Source organism: Trachymyrmex cornetzi, unplaced genomic scaffold (genome assembly GCF_001594075.2).
Source record: "Trachymyrmex cornetzi isolate Tcor2-1 unplaced genomic scaffold, Tcor1.1 scaffold156, whole genome shotgun sequence".
NCBI lineage: Eukaryota > Metazoa > Arthropoda > Insecta > Hymenoptera > Formicidae > Trachymyrmex > Trachymyrmex cornetzi.
Genome location: NW_017296157.1, coordinates 3,627,514 through 3,653,115, shown reverse-complemented (window position 1 = coordinate 3,653,115; position 25,602 = coordinate 3,627,514). Strand labels below are relative to the sequence as shown.

The window sequence follows — 25,602 nt, the reverse complement described above, 5'->3', positions numbered from 1 at the left end:
TCAAGAAATTTCAATGTTCTTGTTTAATTTTCAAGGTGTTCCTCACATACCTTTTTTTGGAGGATATTAAAAAAGGACCGACTTTTGTCCAAAAAAATATAAGTAAAAGAAATAGTGTCTTTTTTGAAGAGTTTGACTTCCTGAATATGATAAAATTATTAAAAAGTTTGTGACATTTGGGGAACACCTTGAAAAGTAAATAATATTGAAATTTCTTGAAATATATCACATGTTCATGTTTAATTTTCAAGGTGTTTCCTATCGAATTCGAACTTTTTATTAATATTATCGTATTCACAGGAGGTCAAAATTTAGAAAAGACACTATTTCTTTTATTCATATTCTTTTGGACAAAAATCGATCCTTTTTTAATATCCCCCAAAAAAGAGCAAATTTTTGCCCAAAAAGATGTAAGTAAAAGAAATAGTGTTTTTTTGTAGATTTTAACCTCCTGAACAAAATTATTAAAAACACTATTCCGTTTACTTCCTTTTTGGACAGAAATCGACCTCTTTTTAACATCTCCTTTAAATTATTCGAGGAATGCCTAAATCTAAATTCTTAAGTAAAATCACATTTTGTAATAATTTTCAAATTTGATAAGATCGTGTAGCATTACGATTTACATCGAATTTTTTGTATATACATATACTAATAAAATTAATACTCATGCAAAAATTTATTTGACTCTACTTATTAGTTTAAAAGTGATTTATCTAAAACTGCCACAATATATGGTCATTTTATTCCATAAAGCTATTAAAAGCTAAATTATTTATTATTTTTTTACAGCTGATTTCAAAAAGTATTTATAATAAAAACTTATTGGCTAATTATGTGATATTAGCTTTTTAAATTAAATTTTTATTGTATTTGGTGCTATTTTTGCATCATTTATGTGTTCTTCATATGAATCTCATTATATTTTGTGTTATTTTTTGCGGTATGCTTATATTCATCTCAATTTCGTTATTCAAGCCTAGCATTGTTGTAGCCTATTATACTTCTGGTAGGTGTTGTAGCAGTTTTGCTGGTGCCTCACCATTTTACTTATAAGCATTTTAATTCTATTATTATATTATCTGTTCTCTACTCTCAATTATAATTTGTGATTATTTATTTGATACGCAAATAAAATAAAATAAAAAAATAAAAATAAATTTTTTAGCTAACGTTTTTAGTTGATATTGTATAGTGATAAACAACATTCTAAACAATTTAATAGATCCTGTAATAAATAACTTCTTTACACTCAAGCAAAAACTTAAACTGACTAACCATTATATTTACATAAAAATACAATTTTGAACGTTTTAGCTGTACAGTGATTGACAGAATGGTTGCAACACTTTTTTCCGATGGATTTCGGAACTTACTATCCTTGCTTGTAGAGCGGTTGAACGTAAACGTGGTTAGATCCATGGTGGAAGTATATTCTTCCACCATGGTTAGATCCGAAGATAAGAACCAATCGTTCGGTGAGTTATATATACAGCTAAAAATTTCTAAATTATATCTTTATGTAAATATAAAATTTATTCGTCATATTAATTTTCTTGAATATATAAAAATTACTTTTTACTGGATCTATTTAATTTTTTTTATAAAATGATATCTATTTAAATGTAAATGTATTATATACCATTAAGATTCTTGCTTTTTTTGTGATTGTCTATCACATTTTATATCTGAAAAACTATGATATAGCTTCAGACCGTTGAGCCGGCCGTGCAGGAAGGCAGAACGAATCCTCCGACAGGCGAAGGTGGAATAGTATATGCAGAATTGGATCTTATGCAACAACAGCAAGGTGTCACACCTCGCCGAATTAATGAGGACAAGACAGAATATGCTGAAATCTTGTACACGAAACCAGAAACCGAAGAGACAGCGGATAAATAACTGCATTTCCACAAAAGCAATTAAGACGATCGTGTGTTCCTCCTTTCACGGCTTCAAATATTTAAAAAAAATTAATGTGTTTCGATAAACAGAGAAAAGGAAAATAAAGTAGATAGATAATTTGAAATGCGAGAAATATTTTAAGGCATCATTCGTTATTGATTTTTTTATTGTAATTATCACGATCGTTATTTACGCATTCACATATATGAAAATGGACACGGTCGGTGTTCCTCGTTAATCAAACCCTCACGATTACATGTCTCCGTACGTGTGATAATTTATTGTACGGTGAATAACTTTATGACATCTCGGTGCTCCGATTTATCATTCATTGCGTCTACGCAACTGGTCATTATCGAATTCGGGAGCAAGATCTTTACTAACTGGAACGACCGGAAATTAAAATAATATTGCTCCGTGCAATTATTACATACAAATTTATAACATGTCACAAAAAGTTATATGCAAATATGCAAACGACATTATTCATTGCTATGTTATTTTTTCGTAATTTGCATTTGTATTTCCACTAATGAAAATTTTATGGAAGGTATGATCTTAGCTGTCCAATCATTTTACCCCTGAATTCTTAGTTAAACAATTTTATTTGAAATTTTTCTGTTGTTGGAATTTTGTTATATGAAGAATTTGCTATATTAATTTGTTTAATAATTTTAATAATTTGCTCTGATAATTGTTTTTGAGAAAAAAATTCTCTATAAGAATATATCTCTTCCTAAAATTTTTTGTTTAAGCGTATACGACTATCTCAACGATACGCTAATTGTCGTGTTAAATGTACTTAAATATTATCATTAATGTTGTTATTATCCACTTGAATGATGTATAAGCGTAATAATAACATCTGTATCGCGTACAAGCTATAAATACGTTTAAAAGTCACTTGAACAATTTAATTACTTAAAGTATAGAAAATTGAAAGAAAGCTCTAACAAAGGAATATAATCAAATGTTCCTCTCCAATTTTAATAAGTTTTAAATATATTAAAATATAGACGAAAGTAAGATACACGTATTTTTTTATAAGTGCTTTTTTGCACATTAAGAAATAAAATCCTTCCTTCAAGAAATTTTTCTTTCTGAGTGAATATCTAAACTGGCAAAGATATAAAAAATGTTTTGAGTGAAAGTTGAATGGTTTCAAGAATACTTTTATAATAATAAAAAAATGTTTTTTTAATTTTTTTCATTGTAAAAAATAAACTTTTTAAATTAATATGACAATTAAAAAGGGCATAGAACCAATATTTAAACAAACAAATTTAATTAAATTAGAATCATAAAGTTAACAAACGTTCCGATCGGGTCATTTTCAATGTTACAAAGGTAAATCATAAATAAAAGTACAACTATACAATATTAAATAAATGAAAAAACCATAACTATAACAATTCGTTAAATTGCCAGTAAATTCTTGTCTTTATTATATAAAAAATATCCTTAATCTTTAATTACTTTTTAAACTATTTAATTATTATTATAAAGTATCTACTCTTGAAATTAATTAATTTTTAACAAAAATATTTTTTAATATTTTTGACAGTTCCTCAAATAATATTCGCTCAGAAAGAAAAAAAACCGATATTTTCAAGAGAATTTCACCATCTCAAAGCGAAACAATACTTATAAAAAAATATACATCTCTTATTTTTGTCTATATTTTAACACATTTAAAACTTATCAAAATCGAAGGAAAACAGTTGGTTGTGTTTCACTGTAAAAATATTAACTATAACATTTAAAAAAAAAAGAAATTAATATAAGAAGACATTCATCATCAAACAAATAAACCTGCCGGAACTTTTAACCGAAGTCCTCTTTTTTATATATTGTAAAGTTTAATGTGCTTAAAAATTATATACTTAAACCGTATCATTTCCTTTATTCAATAAAATTTTTGCTTATTATATAATTATATAATGTGAGGTTTGCGTATTACAATATGTCTTGCGTTATTTTTAAGTATGTAATTTGTAAGTATATAATACTACACTTTTTGCAAGAATCTAGGCTTAATATATTATTATATTAAACTAATCATTTAATTAAATTAATCACAGCAATATAAATTTAGGCATAAGTTAATTATAAATTTCGTTCGATTAGTTCGATTATATTCTAGGTACAAAACCTATGATTATGTCGATTTAAACATTTTTCGCCGTCCGACACTAACAATTTTAGTTAATTTTTTTACGCATTTATTTTAATAAATAGATGTAAGCATAAAATATATGTGAATAAATTATATGAAATTTATTAAGCCTGCATTTTTTTTTATACCTTCTCTTATTTATTATTATACCTTTCTTTATATCTTTCATAAATGTAAATTTTCTTTATAAAATTTTTCATAATTTTTGTGTGAATGTTAATTTTAGTTTTTTTAACTCTAAATAGTTGTTTTATTCTAAAAAAAGATATGATAATTTCAATTTTTGTCAATTATGTTCATCAATATCCTTTCCGCCCAAAATAATTTAGAAATTAATGAAGTTTAGAAATGAGGTTTAGAAATAAAAAGGTAGCATATTGCATAAACAACAATAAAATATTTTAAATTAATGAAGATAATTATAATAAACTTATCGTCCTTGATTGTGTGGGAATTTATTACTTGGTCAGAAATTTTTATACCGTTAACAATTGTTTAATAATCTTCATACTTTAATTACTTATCAATTTTACATATGTACACATATAAAGTTGCGTTTCACATAATACATATATTATATATCATTCCTGCAAGTATAGCTGTATATCAGGTGTTAGTTTATGCGTAATTTTTACATGTATATAAAAAGATAATGATTTTATAATTGATGGAAAAATATCTGTTCTCTATTTACTCAGTTATTATTTTTAATTTAAGGCGTAGTTTTCCAAGAGATAAAATAACACAGTCCTTGGTAGATTTATAAATAAATCAATTTTGCATAATGCCGATATGTATGAGATCAGAATAATTAATCTTACTTTTTCCTCCGCTGTCTTTACGGCAGAATTTCGAAGAAAAACATTTAACTTCCATTTATGCTCTTAATGAACTTTTTATCGTATAATTCTATGTCGCTTTTAATCATTCTCGTTCTGTATCGGTTGTTACATCGCTTGATTCGCTATAGATATCTAAAATCTCAGTTTTAATTGGAGTTTTTTCATTTTTGGGTAGATGATGCTGATAACTAGCATAGTTTTCCTGAGACATTTCCGCGACGCTCTTGTCGAAATCTACACGACTTTGCTCCCTGATGAAGCCACGTTCGCTGATATTTTCGAGCAATTCTATTCTAGGTGGAGGCTCGTTACTGGTAAAGTCTATCGGTCTTGGATAACGATTGCTCGCGGTAATCAAATCTGTGATGAAAATTCGCGTCTTATACGGATCCATCAAAGAATCAGATTCTAATAAATCATCCTTTGTCTCGACAGAATCTAAGGGTAACTTAGGTCTTTTCCGGGAACGTGCTTGACCGACATTCATACGCCACTTAGTGCTCACAAGCGCATTGTTCGCATTTTCGGGATTCAGTACACATTCCGCATGACAAAGTTGTAAACTTTCTAGTTGGGAATCTCTGGCAATACCCTCGGCAAGACGCTGACGATACTGCACAGTTGGAAAATTTATGTTAAATTCAACACATTTCACGTGTCCACTCAAACTTTTGTATTAATTTATTGCAACATGAATAAGTTAGAAAGTAAATATTATGTAAAAAAATTTATACAAAAATGTAATACTAACACAATTTGTAAACAAATTATAGAAGCATATTTTTCAGTAAAATTGACATTTATGATAGGTTGAATTAATATATATATTTTTATCATTTATATTAAAACTTTAAATATATTATTTATTCATTTACTTATAAATTATAATTATATTATTTTGACACTAAAAAATATTAAATATTAAATATTTCCAATCTTATTATTATTAAATATTAATTTAATATATAAAATATTTACATAACAAAAAAAATTATATTATATTAACCTTTAAATAGATAGGTGGTTTAAAATATACAAGTTAGTAGGTGGGGTGTTCAAAAATAATTTTAATTTTATAGTTATATTTCCTATTATATTATGTTAAATTTACATTAGTTATATCCTTAGGAGATAGAGGAACGTAAAAATAATGAACTTTAAGACTTCTAGCCTAACTTCTAGCAATAATTTTTTCTTCTAACATTTTCTATTTTTCTTTTCCAAAATAAGATTTTAAACAAAACTATATTTAAAGTGCTGTGACTACCTCACCTGCCCACTTAAAGGTTAATTTAACAAGGACTTGAGTGAACCAGGTTGAATAACGCAAATACAAAACAATGTTAAAGTATCATTTTTAAAATGATATGAACAACACAAACAATTAAAAATAAAGGCTAATTGGTCAAGCTGGATTTTAATGCTAAAAACAATTCTTGTGAAATTATATACCACAATTTCAATCCTGTAAACTGCGCGCCGAAATTATTTCTTGCTTGTCAATTTAATTTGTGATATTACTACTCTAGTTCTAATTGCGTTTCAAAATTAAAAATAATTTCGGCGCTCAGTTTACAAGATTACAATTGTGGTATACAAATTTACAAGAATTGTTTTTGACGTTAAGATCCAGCTCGACCACTTAACAAATACAAAATATATTTTACTATGTGTAAGTAAGAATCCTCATCGGGTACCACGACCGCTCCCGGAATAGGTATGGCGGGGTCTTCGATTTTTCCCGGAACTTTTTGTACAGATGTCGGCAGGATCTTTCTTCTCGTGATACATAGATCCGTTTCGAAGTCTTCTCGGTCGAACGCGAGGTTTAAGGGCGTGATATATACGCTAAGTCTCTGATTGGTATTAAACATCTTCGTGATCACGTATATTAAAACATTCATATTTTTGCAACGTAGAACATAGATCGCGCCACGATTTCTCGGAAACAACGGTGGACCGATCCAGCAAGAATCGGCAACATAATAAGCGTCTTTAGTCGCCAAAACTGCCAAGGCGATCCTGTTGCACTCGATGATAACGTTACGCGCCTCTTCAAAGGCGAAGTTCAACGCGTTGGTTAATGTTAAGCTATTCTGTTCGCCATACAGAATCCCGCACACACTGGTACCGAAATCAACGGTCCATGAGTGTGGAAATATCTTGAAGGAAGTTTGCAAGCCGAACCTGTTATCAAACTTCGAGCAGCTCTGCATTAAACTCTTCAGGCTTTCCGTGTAATAGGAATCTCCGCAAATAACGGCTGAGTCCAAGATGGCCGGACTCCATCGCGAAGGATGACAAAGATTCCGCATAGCCAGGACAGCTACGCATATGGCGACGCAATTTTTCCCGGCTCGTTCACCAAACCGACAATCATAAGCGCCGATTGTGCCCCAGATGGAGTAAATTAGACCGGTCACCTCAATCGCGTAGTTGTTCCAAAATTGCCGATTGACCTTTGACCTATCTCTGTACTTCGCTTTCTTACGCGACCTCATAATTGAATGCGTAAAGTTCCAATGATAGTCCAAATAGAGCCACATTGGATCTTCTTGAAACTTCTCAAACGGCGGTGCATTGATGGAATTCACGTGAATTCTGTGGAGGAAGAACCCAGTCGTGCCTTCGTACTGATTGAGGCACATGTGTTTCACCATTTGACGTACGCAGGAGAAGATGCAGAGACAGGCGTTGCCGTTGGCATAAGTCTTTCTGCCATCCGTATCACATTGATAGGGATCCAGATAATAATAGCAGTTGGTCGCTCTCGAGTACCAAAAGCCGTAGCAGCAATTCGTAAAGTGCAGTATACCACTCGTGTGCATCTTAAAATAACGTTTCAGATGATGTTTCACCTAAAACCATTGATATAGTAATGTTTATATATAAAATAAAATTATGTATTAAGAACTTAGAATTCTAACTTCAATAAATTTTAAATGCAATTTAAATTATTTTTAATTACACTGATTGACATTTCATTTTTCTTATATTAAATTGATTTAAGATATTTTTTATAGTATTTTTTTGCACTGATTCAAAATCTATTTACTGAATTAGAAAGGCAGGATTTTTTAGTAACATGTGTTAAAAAATTTTATAAATTTATACGTTCCGATAATTTATTGTAATCGACAAAATTTTACTTTTGGTATATTAAAAATTGATTTGAAAGAGTGTCTAATATCAAATGTTTGCCAAATTTATGAGAAGAACATTTTTAATGCGCATTTAAAAGTTCCTCTTTTGCTTAAATATTCATAGAAATTATAAATATTGTGTTTATCTTTTTTTTCCTTAAATATAAATATTTATAGGAAATAGCTAATTATAATATCTATGATTTCCTACTTATTATAAAAGACTTCAAAGCAAAATAAATAATTTCAATTAAGAAAGACACAACGAATTGTTGTTAGCAAAATGTATAAGTTTTTAAAAAGAGATATGTCATATTTACAAAAATCGAAGCCTACAGGATAAATTCTAATTTATTTTCAAAATCTCAGAATCAGCTAAAATTACCTATTTAACAAAATTATTGTCGACTAGCATATAATAAATAGATATAAACAGATAGAAATTAATAGAATAATTTGAAAAAGTCTATCTTGTTAGTGTTAAGTAAAAATGCCGGAATATATTAAAATATAATTATAGTAAAATAAATTAACATAAAATGATAAGTACATTTAAAAAATAAATCACTGTGCTAGAAAAAATTATACAAAGTAAAATAGAACCATTATTCCATTTTTACAAAAAAAAGAAGAAAACAGAGGAAGAGTAATTTTCTTTCTTGTTCTCGACGCTCACTTGTACGTAAAAATCATTTCTGCCAGTCTGAGAATTCGTCGTCAACACAACTAAGGGTAATGCGCAATCACGAAGATCAAAGAACCTGTTCATCAGCGGAACATTTCGCAAGATATGCTCCGCATGAAATTTTGGCTCGGCAGGGAATCCTCTGTACAAATTTTCCGCCACTTCGAGAATTCTGTCGATCATACCAGGAAGTGGGGACTGAACAATATCTCTCTTTATCACAACAGCCAGTAACGCGATGAAATAGCAACGTTTCATCCGTGGCTCCAGTAGACTGTCGCGATTGCAAAGAGCTACCGTTCCAAGTATGAAGATTGGTTTTGGTGCGGGGTCGATTGGTTTGAAGATCGCTTTGACGTCGTAAGAATCCTGAAGCTCTTTCCGATAAATCTCTGGTAGAGATGCCGTCGTTACTTTCGACTCATGAAGACCTTTGACATCGCTGAAATCTGGTGCCATTTTCAGAGCGTGGGATATGGTGATCGCTCTTACGGTAAATCTAATCGTCTGCGGCATGTTGATCACTTTAACGATTAGCTTAAGAAACTCGTCAAAGCTGCTGGTCGCGATTATTCTTAGGCTTTTTGTCCCCGTGACTGTCCACCAGGCAAAGTAATTCTTGCCGCATTTCGTGACACCTATGTGAGCGGAATGGCAAACGATGATCGCGCCAGTGTAGATCGCTGTTTCGAATATTTTCTCCAGGGTCATTGCGAGATTCCATCCCTCCGTAGCGTATAAGAACCCATAGTGTAGCGGTGCAAATACCGCCCGAAAGACGTAATTTGCTATTTCGAATTCCGGCAACACCGCGTCGGTCATATCACTCACGGAAGTATCCTCATTAGCCAACACGCTGTCGTAGGCGTAATCGGTGGCAGCCTCGATTAAGCCATCAATAGTGCGTTCCGACCAAGAGGCTGGATCGTGAATCAACGACCACGCCATGATACAAAGATGGATTGGGATCTGGATGGACGAGTTGTTATGAAATATTCTCTCGGATGGTATTATTCTCACCTTTGCCATTTTCGCGCGATCCTCGTCATCTAGAAATAGCTCGAACGGTGCTAATGTAGGCGTCGTAATATCGTTCTCCAAAACAACTTCCTCGAGCATCGAGGCCTCATAATGCCGCATCGGCGTAAAACCGGCCACCGTGACGTCACAACGCGGATCCAGTTCTGGACCTGCAGTAACCCACTCGGCTAACTCGATCAGAGACACTTTCGACTTGACTATTGGCGTTGATACATTCTGTTTTTCTTCGCTATAAATCAACTCTTTCCTCACCTCTTCTAATTTCGGGCGACGTTTGATACCTTTCCTTCGTTTCCGTCTTTTCATTTCTGCGTAAGTGATTGATACGCTATAGACACAGAAAGGTTTCCTCGCAGTTTCACCAGCGTTTTCTTTAATTCTGTCGAGCATGGACTTTAAATTGCGAAATCTCATGAGACAGCAGTAGCCTTCCTCGTTGGCCTTCCCCCTCTCGTCGCAAGGATAAGGATCAAAGAGATAGTATTTATCGTCCGCTGTCCAAAATGCGTAGGCGCAATTTGCTAATACCAATATACCAGTTTGATTGTTTTCTAGAAATTTACTGACTACCGCATCAAGCTCGTCGGACGGAGAACTCTCGGGATTAGCATAAACCATTTCTTTCAGAATAACGTTGAAACTTGTATCCCGAACGATTACTTTATCAAATGTTCTATATCCATTGTATCGCAGTTTGCCGATTTGTTGATCGATGCTATTGGCGGAAAAAATCAAATAATCTAGAATACTGTCGCAAAAGCGATCTGCATTTAGCATGTTTTTAGCCAAAATGCATAAAATAGCCGAAATAAAGCAAGGTTTGAAGTGAGAAGGTCCAATTCTTGTACGATCCGACAAACTGTGGTTGCCTTGTATTATCTCTGTATCTTCATCCATGACCTTTAAGTAATATTTAGATTAATTGCGTCCTAAATAATTTACTTATCAAGTAAATTGTATAAATATTGAGGCAGAGATAAATTAGTTTATAAAACTCTGAACTATATGATGTATATATATATATTTATAATATTACTTATAATATTAAATAATATCGCATTGTTCCAACAACACAACTCAAAAAAATAAAGATCTTGAAAAAAGGATTTGAAATATTTTGAATTATCAAAGCTTTGTGATATATTAATTTTGAAATACAATTTTTAAGAATAACTGGTTATAAAAAAATAAAAGTATGTTTTTTCAAAATATGCTTTTTTCCCTTTTTATGTTTTTATTCTCTTTTTACAAGAAACTAAAAAAATGATAATTTTTTAGTTATGTCATTATTATAATGTGTCATGTGTTTTGTATATTATTAATACGCAACAATTCTAAAATATCTAAATCTGTATTACAAAATTACTTTGAAACCAATAATTTCCGATGACGAAAGATCTATTTTCTTATCGAAGAATTCTGCTTTAATTATCATTTTCTTCATCTTTTTCGCCTTATTATTATTTATCTTGTTTAATGGCTGAAAGGAAATTTAAATTAAAGAAAAGTAAAAAAAGACAAGTAGTAATAATTATCTATACGAATGAAGAAGAACGGATAATTTGTATATCTAAGTATGTACGTATTATTACGTATTATAACGTATATATGTTTTTCCTTTATTTATGTTCCTATTCTTTTTTTACAAGCAACTAAAAAGTGATAATTTTTTAGTTAAGTTGCTATTGTAATGAGTAAGCGATATATCTATTTTGCACATTATTTGTAACGCAGCAATTTTTAAATATCTAATATGTATTATGAAATTATACTTTAAGATCAATAATTTCTGATGACGAAAGACCTACTTTCTTATCGATGTATTTCTCTTTAATCATCATTTTCTTTTTCTCTTTCATGTTATCATCATTTTTCTTGACCAATGGCTAAATGAAAGAGAAATTTAGATTTAAAAAAGCTTCTATAAAAGTCAAACAAATAATAATAATGTCTACAGTGAGAAAAAAGTTAACTTGACTGCATTTAGTTCGTAATGATTATTTAGTTCAAATATTTATATATTTAGATTAAATATACATGAGCCATGTCAATAAAATCTTGTAATTTAAAACATGTTATTTGTTTAAATTAACAAATATTTGCTTGACAGCCTACGACCGCTACATTTAATCAAATTAACTAATATTATTTTTAATCAATAATTTTTTGTCAATGTTTATAAATGAAAAAGAACATAATAATTTTGGAAACATTTTTATCTAAATATGCTTTTAAAGTATGCTTTTTCTCTTTATATGTTCCTATGTATTTTTACAAGCGACTAAAAAAAAACAATTTTAAGTTAAATCGCTATTGTAGTCAGTAAGCGATATATTTTGCATATTATATATATATATTGGTAACGCATCAATTCTAAAATATCTAATACTATCTAATTATAAAATTATATTTTGAAGCCAATAACTTCTGATAACACGAAAGACCTACTTTCTTATCGAAATATTTCGCATTAATTATCGTCTTCTTCGTCTTTTTCGTTTTAACATCATTTTTCTTGTCCAATGGCTAAATAGAAAGAAAATTTAGATTAAAGAAAATTTCCATAAAAATAAAAACCAAGTAATAATAATATCTACTACGAATAAAAAAAATGTGATATAATTTTGCAATCTTTTTTGTCTCTTAAACTATATAATAACATATAAGCTTGTCATGACAAACATTGTGCCAAAATTATAAAACTACTGTGTTTTACTGTATAAATAAATTATAACTGCTATGTTTTATCTCATATTAACATTTGTCGTGGAGAGTGCTACTACAAAGCAGAGAAAAACAAATAAATCAAAACATTGTATGTCCATTATACAGTTTGTATCTTTACTTGGATTTAAATATTTTGACTAGCATTTTTATTTAGACTTACAATATTTGGAAATTTTAATACCTTTAACACGATTTTTTAAATTAGATTCCTAATTAAAATTTTTTGCAGAAACTAATTGTTCATATCTTTAATATAGCAATTTCTTATAGAATTTTTTAAGTGATAATTTTTAAGAAAATAAGTTTTTATGTCTCCTGAAAAATTTTAAAAATTTACGACATTTTGCTTTGGCACGTTTTGTATTTTTTTATTAATAATAATATATATTATTATTATTTTCTTTATTAGTATATGTATATTCTTTAATTATTATATATTCTTCTATTATATTTTTATAATTATTAAAAAATGAATTAACCTGCAGAGGTACATCAAGTTGAAATTTCAGAAGTTTTAATTTGAATAGAAGTTTTTCCGCATCGGTGATAGTCTTTTTGATAGTAGGTGCTATTTCCTCAGTTTTCAACACTCTCTTTCGCTCATCAAGATATGTTAAATGCTTTATCACTAAAACGGGAGTCTTAATTATCGCTCCACATGGTATCAGTTCTGGTCTCACATAAGACACTCTCGGTAATTTCCCTAGCATCTTATCTTCTTCCTTTTTCTCCAGTTTTTCTTGCCCAAGATATTTCTCGTCGATTGCTTTATCAATTTCTTTGTCCTGAATGTAACTCTCGTCGATAGCTCTTAAAGGCACCATATGGATAGGCGGCAATCTCGAGTACAAGTACTTCCTGAAAGATAGCTTGATCATCTTTGAAGGTTTCATGTCCCGAAGCAATGGCACGATCGTGGCTAATGTAGAGTCCACAGGAACATCACCCTTCTTAATTTCCAATCTCGAGTCGATCGAGAATCTCGATACAAGAGATGGGATCGACTTGTTGGCTAATTTTGCTTTCAGTAAAACGCGAAGCGTTCCCCTTGGCGGCATCACGTACGGCGGTGGATGATCGTACTTCATCTTTTCCATTATTACCTCTTCGGGTAAGCTCTTCAACTCTTCTTCAGTCGGATCTTGGATCTTTACTGTGGAAGTCAAGAGAGCCAAGTTTAGGCGGTAAGGTGCATCAGGCTGCACGGATTCCTCGATTAATAACGTAGGATCTTCTTTCAGAAATTCCTTTAATTCTTTTTCTTCCACTATTTCTTTTTCCTCTTCCTCTTCCTCCTCTTCCTCTTCCTCTTCCTCTTCCTCTTCCTCTTCCTCCTCTTCCTCCTCCTCCTCCTCCTCCTCCTCTTCTTCTTCCTCTTCCTCTTCTTCTTCCTCTACTACATCCTTTTTATCAACAAGTTCCTTTATCACTTCTACATCAACATCCAGTTTCTTCTCTTCAAGTTTTAGTAAATCGTCATCAGTAATTGGAAGAAACTTTGTTTGGAATTTTTCTGTTTTCTCATCCGGTATTACGATTTCCACAGACGACTTGTACTTTCCTGGTTCTATAGCGTCCAGAGCTACGAAATGAAGTGAGAAATGCGAATTGTTGTATTCTAAGATGCCATAAAGCAGTTTGATCAACTCATTGAAACGATCCGTTACATTGAAACCAGCTCGATATTGCCAAAAACGCCATCCTTCTTGATCGCTGCCATAAGGATTAAAGAGGAAGAATTTTCCATCCTCCTTCCAAATGGCATACATCAACCTATTGTTTTCCAATATCATTTCGGGATATCGTTCAAAGTAACGCTCGAGAGCCTCCGCGAGATTAGCCAAAGGATTCGCATCGCCATTAGCGACGTTCATTCTCGTTTTAAAAAAAACGTTGTTCTCAGCTAGTTTCAATCTAGGAGGTAAGAGAGAGATATCCAAATGACTCGGAGCACGTGCTACTTTTCGAACAACAGCTTCTTTTTCTTCTTCTTCTTCTTCTTCTTCTTCTTCTTCTTCTTCTTCTTCTTCTTCTTCCACTTCTTCCTCCTCTTCCTCTTCTTCTTCTTCAGCCTCTTCTTCTTCCTCTTCTTCCTCCTCTTCTTCTTCTTTCAATTTCTTTTCTTTCACTTCTTTTATTTCCGGTCGGCCTTGTTGAATCCACGTTATAACTTGTTCGTAAGCCTTGTTGCCTATGTTAAGAATTTGATCTACGTCTATAGATCGCCAGCGCGTGGGATCCTTTAACTTCCTATATGCCAACGCAGTCAAAGCAATTATTAATCCTTGTCTACCTTGTGATCGCAGATTATACGTGAGGTCCATACAAGTCTTGCTACCGTGAACGATAAGACAGTGATCATTTATTAGGTTATATCCTCTGATAAAGCCTACTTTCATTTCTTCTTCTTCCTCTTCCTCCTCCTCCTCTTCTTTTTCCTCTTCTTCTATTTTCTTTATTTTTTTAGCTTTTTCTTGTGCAATTATAAAAGTTACTGGCTCATCAACAGTCATCATGTATTGATCTATATCCTGCATAAGCTCCGGATATTGAATAGACACATCTGCAAATTTACGTGACTCTGGTCGCAAGCGTGGTGTCGCATCGATCAAATCAACTTTTGTCGTATCCATTGGTACCGGGGGCGGTGGCGCCCGCGGTCTACGGTTTGTACCACTCTCTCGATAAATCACTTCTTCGAACGGCCCACTTGGCGTCACTCCAGTCTTGACATAAAGCACCTTGACTCCGTGTATTAGGAAAGGATCGCTTTCCTCATTGCCAATATTCTCCATCACTATCTCCACCACGTCATTTACGGTGCTATTCATGGTAACGCAAGCAACATCTCTCGTAGTATCATGTGTTGTGTGTTCTCTATCACTGTCTGTATCTATCCTGAAACCCTCATCGTCACAAGCAAATGGATTGAAGAAGTAATACGAGTCACCATCCTTCCAGATCGCGTAAAAGATTTTCTCGATCTCGAGTATTCCGAGTTTTTGCGTCTCAAAGAACTCTTTTATACCAATATCAATAGAACTCTTACCCTTCTGCGTTTGACTCGATATTATATTCGCGTCTATCTTTACCTTGGCGGAATATACTCCGAGGATAATATCGCTCATTAAATCGTCCAAGCGAAGCTCGAATTCGTTGTCGAGTTTCTTTTCCAGAACTCTGACCAGATCGATTAGATAAATATTGGCCTGATTAAAAATCAGATTGATTAAAGCGGTCGTCCACTTGTTAGCATTGATCAGTCGAGAATATATCAAAGCTGCCACAGCTATAATCAGATGTCCTTTACCTCGCAGAACTTCCGGGAAGGCGGGATGCGTTAGATGACAAGATCCCTGTACGATAGCTCGATATTTTTTACAAATTTTATAACCGCTCGGTCTTCTTCGCGGCTTCTCAAGTATCTTCGCGGCCTCCTCAGCATCTTCTGGTAAAATCATTTCGACATTGTTGATAAATATAGGATAGATTACGAAGGATTCGTTTCGCACGTTACTCTTCTCAAGAATGATAAACAGTAATCCTATCAAGTCTTTCACGAGAAACAATTTGGCTGATCCGCTGACTCTATCGGCTGCTGGATCGCCGCTTTCTCGTCGCGCCTGACCATCAAATATATAGTAATACTTCGAATTCTTCCAGATCGCTATATTGAGCACCGGTGATGTCAAGATCCCGGCATTGTGTCGCTCGAAAAATAGTTCTAATGCTTTTGCCAGATGAAGTTCTGTCGGATTGCGCGAACGAAACTTTCCAGCGTATGCCGGATCCTCAATCTTAACTTCCACATTAAACTTTTTCTGAAGAAGAAGAATCCTTTTCAAGTCGAGGATGGTCATTGTCCGGCGATCATCCGTGTTCACGTCTTTGTAGGACTCGCAATAAAAAGTGTCGCCGTCCTCGACGATTTGATCGATCACCGCTTCGTTCCAACAGCGAGATTTGTGAATTGCGGTCGTGGCAAAAGCTGCAATTGCTATGGCGCCACCCTGTTATTAGAGCTGCGAAATGAGAAACTGCAAAGCAACGTTTAATAATATTTGTATTTAAAAAATAATTGTTTTTATATTGGAATTTTTTTAATTATCAAATTAATTACATCAAAAAGAGTGTATAGAATGCAACACAAACAATTCGCGAATTCCTTGAAAAATGGATGAAAGCAAACAATTCTCCTATAAAAAAACGTTAAGAAACATTCCTTAAATAAAGTTTGCATCAACTAATCGCGATTGTTATTACCTGATAACCTCTAGATAATGGTGAGAAATACGGCATGTTCGAGTGAATGAGGCTGGAACGAACACCATACTTGACGCACAATGGTAACTCCGTTGTAATTTTAGTAAGAGAGTAAGTATCGTTCGGTAAATCGAGTATGTTATTCAAGTTCCGATATTCTTCTTCTAGATCCTCATCGAACTCGTCGCTGCTCGGTGCATCATCCTTGGTCATATCTTTCGTAACATCTTTCGTAACATCTCCGATCACATTGATAGTCTCGGCCGAAACTATCTCATTATATTCAGCAAGCTGCTTTATTTTCGTCTTGAATAATTTTGCTTTCTCTTTGTTCATATCGAATGCTGCTTCCTTCTTAAACTCCATGTTTTTGTTTTATATAATTCTTAATAAATTTTCAGAAAATATAATTAATTAAGCGTACAGTTATATAACTCTCTACCACTTTGATTTAATAAAACCTTAATTAATCGAAGAAAGAGAGCTAACCTGAATTAATGAGCGACATAAGCAACATATGAGACTGCATTTAATCAACAGCTTATAAGGTTTACATTTTCTGATATCCAGTAGGTATATAAATTTCTAAAATATTAAATTTAATTAAAATATTGAGTTTAATTAATATTTGTTGAAAAATGGACTAGACAAACACGATTAAATTTAAATTTTAAGTTAATTATAATTTCAAGTTGGATCAAGTCAAATGAAATTATCAACAGAATAATTCGATCGAGAAAAATGACTATTACGACCATGGTGGAATCATTCCACCATAATTACAACTATAGGCCTGTCCTTTTTGGCTGAATTTTTGCATCAGTTCATCTTTCTTCTTTTTCTTTTTTCTCCTGAATAGAAAAAGAAAAAAGATGAACTGGTGCAAAAATTCAACAAAAAAAAAACAGGTTTTAAGTATATTATACACACTTATTTAAGTATTATATACATATCGAAATTAAATATTTAATTTATATATGTATATAATATATATTATGTAAAGTTTCTCAAATTAATTTCTTTCTTTTTGATTATTTTAATTAAAAATTACATTAAAATATTAATACAGAATATTATCAATAAAAAAATGCCTTAATTAATCTACATAAATATTGTTATGTAAAATGTTCATTTCGTGAAATATATGCAGTTTTCAAAAAAATTTTCCTTTTTCGAAAAAAAGACACTAATAATAATTAAAATGCAATCGCATGCATATACAATAACTTATATTCGTGAATATTAAGATAATTATTGCGAATTAAAGAAATATAGTTACAAATATGTCAATCGCAAATAGCAAATTTGTAAATAAAGAGCGTCTACTATGTAAAATAAAATGAATGTTTGAATTTCATTTAAAAAAATAATTTTATAATCACTAAAGAAAATAGGACAATTTGTGAGTTATAATGTACGTACATGTGAGTTATAAATGTTTATAATGTACGTATGTAAATGTGAACTATAAATGTTTAATACATATATCAATGGTTTAAATTATAAAATATTTATAGAATAAAATATCTTTTACAAATATCTTAAGGTATTTATAAAATTTCTTAATTATTTTAGTACTAAAAATGAAATTATTATTTATTTTACTTATTATATCACATATTCCCAAAATTAAAAATAAAATCAAGAAAACTCACTTGTTTCTTGATTATATATTTTTTAAATCTTATTTAATTAGCGTCAATTCTAGAGAAATATATTGGATATGAATGAATTTATCACACAAAGATATGACAAATGTTTATTATGAAACCAGGGTATAAGTATTTTTACGAAATACATTCTTGTTATTAAACTTGATTACAAGAATCTTTCACATTTCTCGTGAACACAGGATGAACACGTTGATTGCGAGACTATATCCTGTATTTGATATTTCATATATGTATGAAGAAATTGCCATATTGTAAAGTCATTATAATTGAGTAATATCTTTGCCGACAAATTTATCGACTGATTTTATATGACAATTACACAACACTTTAATTGCGACCTTTTTATGCTGTTTTTGCACATATTTCTATATTTATTTCTTATTTTAAAATTAAGTTTAGAATACAAACTGATTAGATTATTCTTAGTTATGTAAATAAATTGGATAAATTTACAGTAATAAGCATTAAATTTGCATTTTTTTCATGAAGAATTATAAGGCTTTAATTTAAAAATATTTACAATATAACAAATATAATAAATGTCTATAATTGAATGCAACGAAACGTTTCTTCAAAATATGTTTTAAACCATAACGAGAACTAAATTAATTATTTCAACAAGATAAAGTTCATAGAACTATATGCATCTTTAATTCTATTTATCATTTAAATTTAAAAAATATAAAATTTTTATTAATAAATTTAATAAATAAACAAAATTTAAAAATATTCATATATTTGTGACTTATTTTTTATATAAATTTATGTAACAAAATTAACAAATATAAAATGAAAAAAGAAAGAAAAAATAATAGAAGAAAAAATATAATAGAATCATTCGTTAATTATTATATTTTCAATTGCACTAGTCTACAATGAAATTGTTTTTCACACTTTTTAATGTATGTTTTGCCTGAATAAACACGAATCCGTTTTTGAAATTTTTATATATATATATTATGTAAAATATACATAAAATTTTTCAAATAAGAGTAACAATTTGAGTAAAGGACATAAGAGTCAGTTAATATAATCTTTAATAATTAATACGTCAAGACAAAAATGTGTTTATCTCACAAGATTTATGAGTAAAATTAATCGAGAACATACTCATTATAAGCGTCAAGTTCTACAAATTATAAAAATTACAAAAATTATTACATGTTTCAGCCTTTGATTAGGCCATCTTCAGATAACGACATATTATTTTAAATTATCGTAAACATTAATTAAAATTAAACAATCGCATATGTGGTCAAAAGAAGAAACCTCTCCCCGGGTATGATCAAGGCGCCGATGACAAACGATTTACTAATCGACTGACTGAATCTTCATCTATTAAGATAATTCATTTCTTTATACACGAAACCATAGAAATATCATTCTGCTAACAAAACTCACCATAATCTACCGGAGAATAAGTAATCCTTCTCTGTGTGACATTGTCAATATATAATATAATTCACCTGAGCGTAATTATAATACATGTGTCTACATATTGAAAATCGAATAAATTGAGATCGACACGCACCGCACGAAATTCAGACAATAAATGAGATAACTGAGTCTTACTGACAAAACGGACAAAGTCAAAATTTGTTTATGATGGGTTATATATATATATATTTAAATGAGAAGAGTCCTTTACTAATTTATATTTATTTTAAAATTTTTCAACAAGTAATACGCAAATTAATTAATTATTACAGTTTTGAAAAAATCACGTTAAAGAAACATAAACAATAATTTTGAGGGTTTTCACAACTTTGTCTGCAGTGACAACAATTTTTCCTCTAAATCGTTAATGACATACGGAAATTTCAACTTTTAGCTTTAAACTGCATTTTTCGTTTTGATATGATATTCCATTTTTATGATATAGCAATTTAAATATAACTTTTTTTTCATATAATACATGCAAAATACATATTATTGAATCTTAACATTGCATTATGTGAAAAATAAGTGTTTTTGTGCGATATGAAATTGATAAAATACAATATGGCCATTTTCAAATTACTATATCTGAAAAACGAAAAATTATACCAAAATAAAACATTTGAAAACTAAAAAGTAATACATTTGCAAGGCATTGACGAAATTTAGAAAAAAATTTGCTGCTAGTGTGTTGCAACATCATGAAAATCTTCAAAATCATCGTTTTTAATCTCTCTTTGACGTCATTTTTTTCAAAAATGTGACTGATAAAACAATTTGACATCGCAATAGAAAAAAAATTCTAGTTACTTATTGATACTCTGGTTGAAAAACAAATCAGAATTTTCTGATTGAGTCTATATTATAATATAATCAAGTAACCATTCTCAATACAACATATTCAATATTTAAAAAATTACAGAAAACGTTTATTCAAGCTTAAAGTAAACTCGCAGGTTAATAAATAAGATATCTTTGTTAATTTTTAATCGATTACGTTATATAAATGTACAAAAAAAATTTTTTTCAAAATAATGAAGGCATTAAAATTAATCAAATCTGCATATTAGCTCGTTAATACGTCCTATATTGCATATACAGTATTAAACTTGATAAAAATGTGCACGCGATAATCAGACGCATGACCTATGTTCTCATCTGATAGAAAGGTTAAACACAATATTAGGAGGAATTACAGAACATTCTCATAAATTTCAAAACGTCACGATAGTACTTATAATCATCAATTACATCAATGCCAATTAATTAATTTGCATATTATTTGTTAAAGAATCTTATGCATATTTTCCATTATGTAACCAGGAAATGGGAAGTTACTTTTTAAAAGTAACAGATTACTCCTTACCATGTAGAAAAAGTAACAAGTTACCATTACTAGTTATCAATTTTTTAAAGTAACTCGTTAGCGTTAGCGTTACTTGAGAAAGTAACTTTTCATTACTTTTCCGTTACTTTTTTAAAATCGACAACCACCAATCACGCGAACGGGCCTAGGAGCTTTCTAGTCTTAAGCGTTAGGAGTGGCTAATCATATCGTGTCCAGTCGTGTACAAAGTAACGATAAAAGTAACTGTAAAATTTGTTACCAAAAAAATGTAATTTCGTTACCGTTACAGTTTACCAGTACAGTTATCAAAAAGTAATTTGTAACTGAAACTTCGTTACAAGTAACGACTTACTTCCATTCCCTGGATGTAACTTGATATACAATGTTTCCCCCATCTTATCATCAATGACTTCATTAATAAAAAATAATTAGTATCGATGTTATATTAAATATAAATTATTAATTTATATTATATATATTTATTTATCAATGAATAACATCAATTATAAAATATTAATGTTTAATAAAACCAAGTAATTTCTAAATTTATCTACACAAAAAATCTTATATCATAAATTTAGATATATTTACATATTTTCAGATTTTCCCAAAAAATAAAATAGAAAAATGTATGCAAAATTTTTTGTTATCTACTGATTTTCACATTTTTATATACAAAAAGTTTAGAGATAGTGACTAATATTATCAGAATAAAACAAATAATTTCTACGAATACATTGGAAAATCATAGACCAGCTTGCACTGAAAAAGACTATGCAAAGGATATGAAAGTAATGTAGCGGAACATTTCCGTTACACATTTTTAATTGTATCTCATCCGATACGATCTTCGACGAGCAACCAAGATAGTAATTCCTCCTACAGACCCATAATAAATAATAGGTCACTCGAGTCGATCTTGGTCTTTATCTAACGGCCTGAGTGGTGTTATCACCCGAAGATTTTATAGAACGGCTGTAAGAATAAGGATCGAGAGCTGCGGCTGTTCTCAGTGAACGGTCAAACGTCGATGGGGACGTTGCCATCAAGAATAACATTTTTCGTTCATTTGTGGCAAAATATTCTGTAAATCAGTTGTGTGTAGTGTACATCTATGAATTGTTATAATGTTAACTTACATTAGGATAGCGGCCCGTAAGTAATAAGATTTAATGAAATTGAATAAAATCGAAGCTTTTCTCTCTCTCTCTCTCTCTTTCCTCTCTCTTCGTACTTACAAGTAATATCTTCTTTAATTTGATAATTAATATCTATATATACAGATTTTTTCTTGATATATGCTATTATTTTTTTATGTAATTTAGATTTATGCTTTAATACAGCATTTATTGATGCTTCGCCTGTTGTAGGAAACAAGACTTCCTCTACTTCTCTTATGTATTTATATTATTTTATGTTTAACTTTTACTTCAATAAAGTTATTATTATTATTATTATTATTAAATGTCTAATATTTCCATTTCTTTTTGAAAAATAAAATCTAAGAAAAAATAAAGACACTATAGTGCTCTAAAAATTTTATTCTGCAATAAGTCATGCTTAAAAAAGTTTATGCGTAAAATTAGAACTTTGTATAAAATTCAAGAATGTAAAATTAATTTAACAAAATAAAGATTAATGAATATCAATTTATTAAATGCAAATAGGCTGTTAAGTACTTAGACAATTAAAGGGCAGAACAATAAAACGATTTACGTTCATATATTTTATATTATACGATTTATGTGATATATGATTTATATATAAATCATGCATTACTTTAACAGCTATCTTAGACTATTTATTTAAAATATACATGCGCGGAAAAACCGGCTACACTCTTATTAGTACTAAACCGGTTATTTATTATTAGTTTTTATTATCTGTTTATTATCTGTTTATTAATAAAATATTCTGTATTAGCGTAATATTCATATACAAGGTTGAGTAGTAACTATAATTAATACGTTCAAAATTAAATAAAAAATTAAGAAATTTATAACTTTGAATTTACTTTTAATAACTTAATTTAGTTCATTTTAAATGAATTAATTTTTAACTTGATTTAGTTAAACAAATATATAAAATGAGGCTCGAAAGAACCTATCAGTGAAAAATATAAAAAAAAGCCCATCAGAGCCTACATCGGCTGCTCGGATGCACAGAAAACTCTTTATTTTCGTGTGTAACAAAACGAATAAAATAAAAATAAAACGTTTTGACCCTTCAATTCGGGTTCTTATCAATATAAAATATAAATCGAAATTACATATGTAACACAAATTCCCAGATGGTGATTCCCGAATTTAGTTCATTTTTCTTTATCCAAATGCCAAATTAGAAAGTAAAATTGAAGTTATATACAATAAGTAGAATCACATCGCTCATCAGATTGTCAAATTTGATATAAGCGTTTCTCGCGACTCGACGTAAAGGTCGTGTGGTATCGACAGTCAGAGATGAAAAATTCATCTCTAATAGTGCTTAAAGATGAATATAAATCTATATTTAGAGAAAGCTATCAGTTGTTATTGCGTCATGGTATCCTGTTTTACGTCTAATGAGCGATAAAGAAAAAAAACTTTTTATTTATTTTTATAAAAGAAAACCTTTTTATTTATTTATAAAGAGCAAATTTTTAAAGAAAATTTCTTTAATCCCATTTTATTTACAACGTCTTCTGATAATTGACTCCTGATCGTAACAGTGCTTACCCAATAGGTATCGAAACATTTGTAAATTGTTTTGTTTATTGTTGTTAATTTGAACATCCCGCTCATAGCCCTTCTATTATATTATTAAGTTTTATTTTAATTGAGTATGTTTTAAGGTTGATTATAGTTTGGCTTCTTTAGACGTCAATTCTGTTTTTACAAATGTTCCCATAGAACTGGCATCTACTTACTATCATTAAGAGATGGGATCTCTGAGAAAATTAACATACCATTAGACGAATTTTTGATTGCTGTTTGGTTTTAAATTCTACATTCTTTACATTTAATAACAAATATTATAAATTATGGTTCGCTTGTTTTATGCAAAGCAAATTATGTAATATAAAGGTCACTGATCAAGTAAAATAAGAGGAAAATAATAATTTTTTGTATTTATTAAAATATAATACTAATGTAAAACGCGAACGTTTTAGACCGCGGGTCCTTCTTCAACACATATAAACAATGAAGATGAAATTTCTATTAACTAATTAACATGTGTGAATAAATAATTAACTCGTTGAGAAATATTATAAACAAATTTTTGACACCGCTATAAATTTACCTATGTCCCCAATTATTGCTAACGTAGTTTTGTATAGAATTTGGAGGAATTAGGAATCGAAAAATTACCTACACAATTACTGTTTTATCTTTGATATGTGGATGATGTTAATTTAGCTGCATCAACTGAATATCTGAATGACATACAAAAAATTTTTAATTTTTTACATGCAAGATTACAATTCACAATGAAAATTAGTACTGAATTAGTACCAATTAAGGGAGATTAAGCTTTCTTGACACAATGATCATTGTTGAAGATCAAAGAATTATATTCGATAGATATCAGAAAACAACTTGTTCCGATAGAATCCTCGGTTTTCATTCAAACCATCCGCTTTGTCACAAGAAGAACATAAATTTTGATACTGTAGACAGAATACATGTAACATGAGCACAAGCAGCATGGTGGACAGCGCACGAGTCTACCACGCTAGGAGGCTTGGGTTCGATCCCCGGCAAATCCAAGAAATTTTCACGCGCTCTAGTTTCTCTTCGACAGTCTGGCAAACCACCAATAGTATCTATTGCCAAGAAACCTCTCAAAACTGCCGTTCGGAAACGGCATTAAAATTGTAAGTCCCATATGTCTATGTACAACCTGCGTATGCCCCACGGGCAGACGTACAGTTCGCGCAATTAATGCCTTCCAACCCTGTTTTGTTATTGCATGTTACTTTTTCGGTTATTTTTGCGTTCATGAGCGAAGTACGCGAGTTTCTCCAATTTCTATAGGCTTGTTTAGTCCATTCGACTACGGCCGTGAATGTGAAAACGATAAAAGTAAACGCAATACCTCACCAATGAACGTGGTGTCATAGATTTGGAAGGCATTAATTGCGCGAACTGTACGAGAGGTAGGCCCAATCCCGATTTTGGGATGTTGCGCCATCGGTATAAAAATGAAAATATCATTTATTACATAAACTCTAATATTGCACACTAAATGAGCGACGAATGAATATGCATAGTCAAAAAAAGATGTTAAAAAATGATATTAAACAAGTTATGTATTTCTATGGTCTGTCTCACCCCGATTTCACCAAAAGAATTTTATCAATGCTATTTACATGTTTTTAAATAA

The 25,602-nt window shown here is 30.5% G+C and overlaps 2 protein-coding genes across 4 annotated transcripts in view; one reads left to right on the top strand and one right to left on the bottom strand.

Annotated features, from left to right (window-relative positions):
- Fas3 (fasciclin 3) overlaps nt 1-2,481 on the top strand; it is a 397,915-nt gene extending 395,434 nt beyond the window's left edge. For all 3 annotated transcript variants that reach the window (XM_018503354.1, XM_018503356.1, XM_018503357.1), the window contains one exon: nt 1,708-2,481. In XM_018503354.1, the coding sequence (XP_018358856.1) occupies nt 1,708-1,902 (195 nt within the window). In that variant the 3' untranslated portion in view covers nt 1,903-2,481. The remainder of the gene's footprint in view (nt 1-1,707) is intronic.
- Nucleotides 2,482-4,524: 2,043 nt separating this feature from the next.
- On the bottom strand, nt 4,525-17,413 carry LOC108758409 (uncharacterized). Its single transcript, XM_018503367.1, has 11 exons — nt 17,272-17,413; nt 16,783-17,167; nt 14,649-16,529; nt 13,917-14,567; nt 12,999-13,844; nt 12,241-12,318; nt 11,601-11,678; nt 11,159-11,272; nt 8,743-10,692; nt 6,591-7,781; nt 4,525-5,536 (listed from the first exon to the last, which is right to left on the bottom strand). The coding sequence occupies exons 2-11, from the start codon at nt 17,146-17,148 to the stop codon at nt 5,006-5,008; spliced, it is 7,686 nt and encodes a 2,561-aa protein (XP_018358869.1). The 5' UTR covers nt 17,149-17,167; nt 17,272-17,413; the 3' UTR covers nt 4,525-5,005.
- Between the last annotated feature and the right edge of the window lie 8,189 nt (nt 17,414-25,602).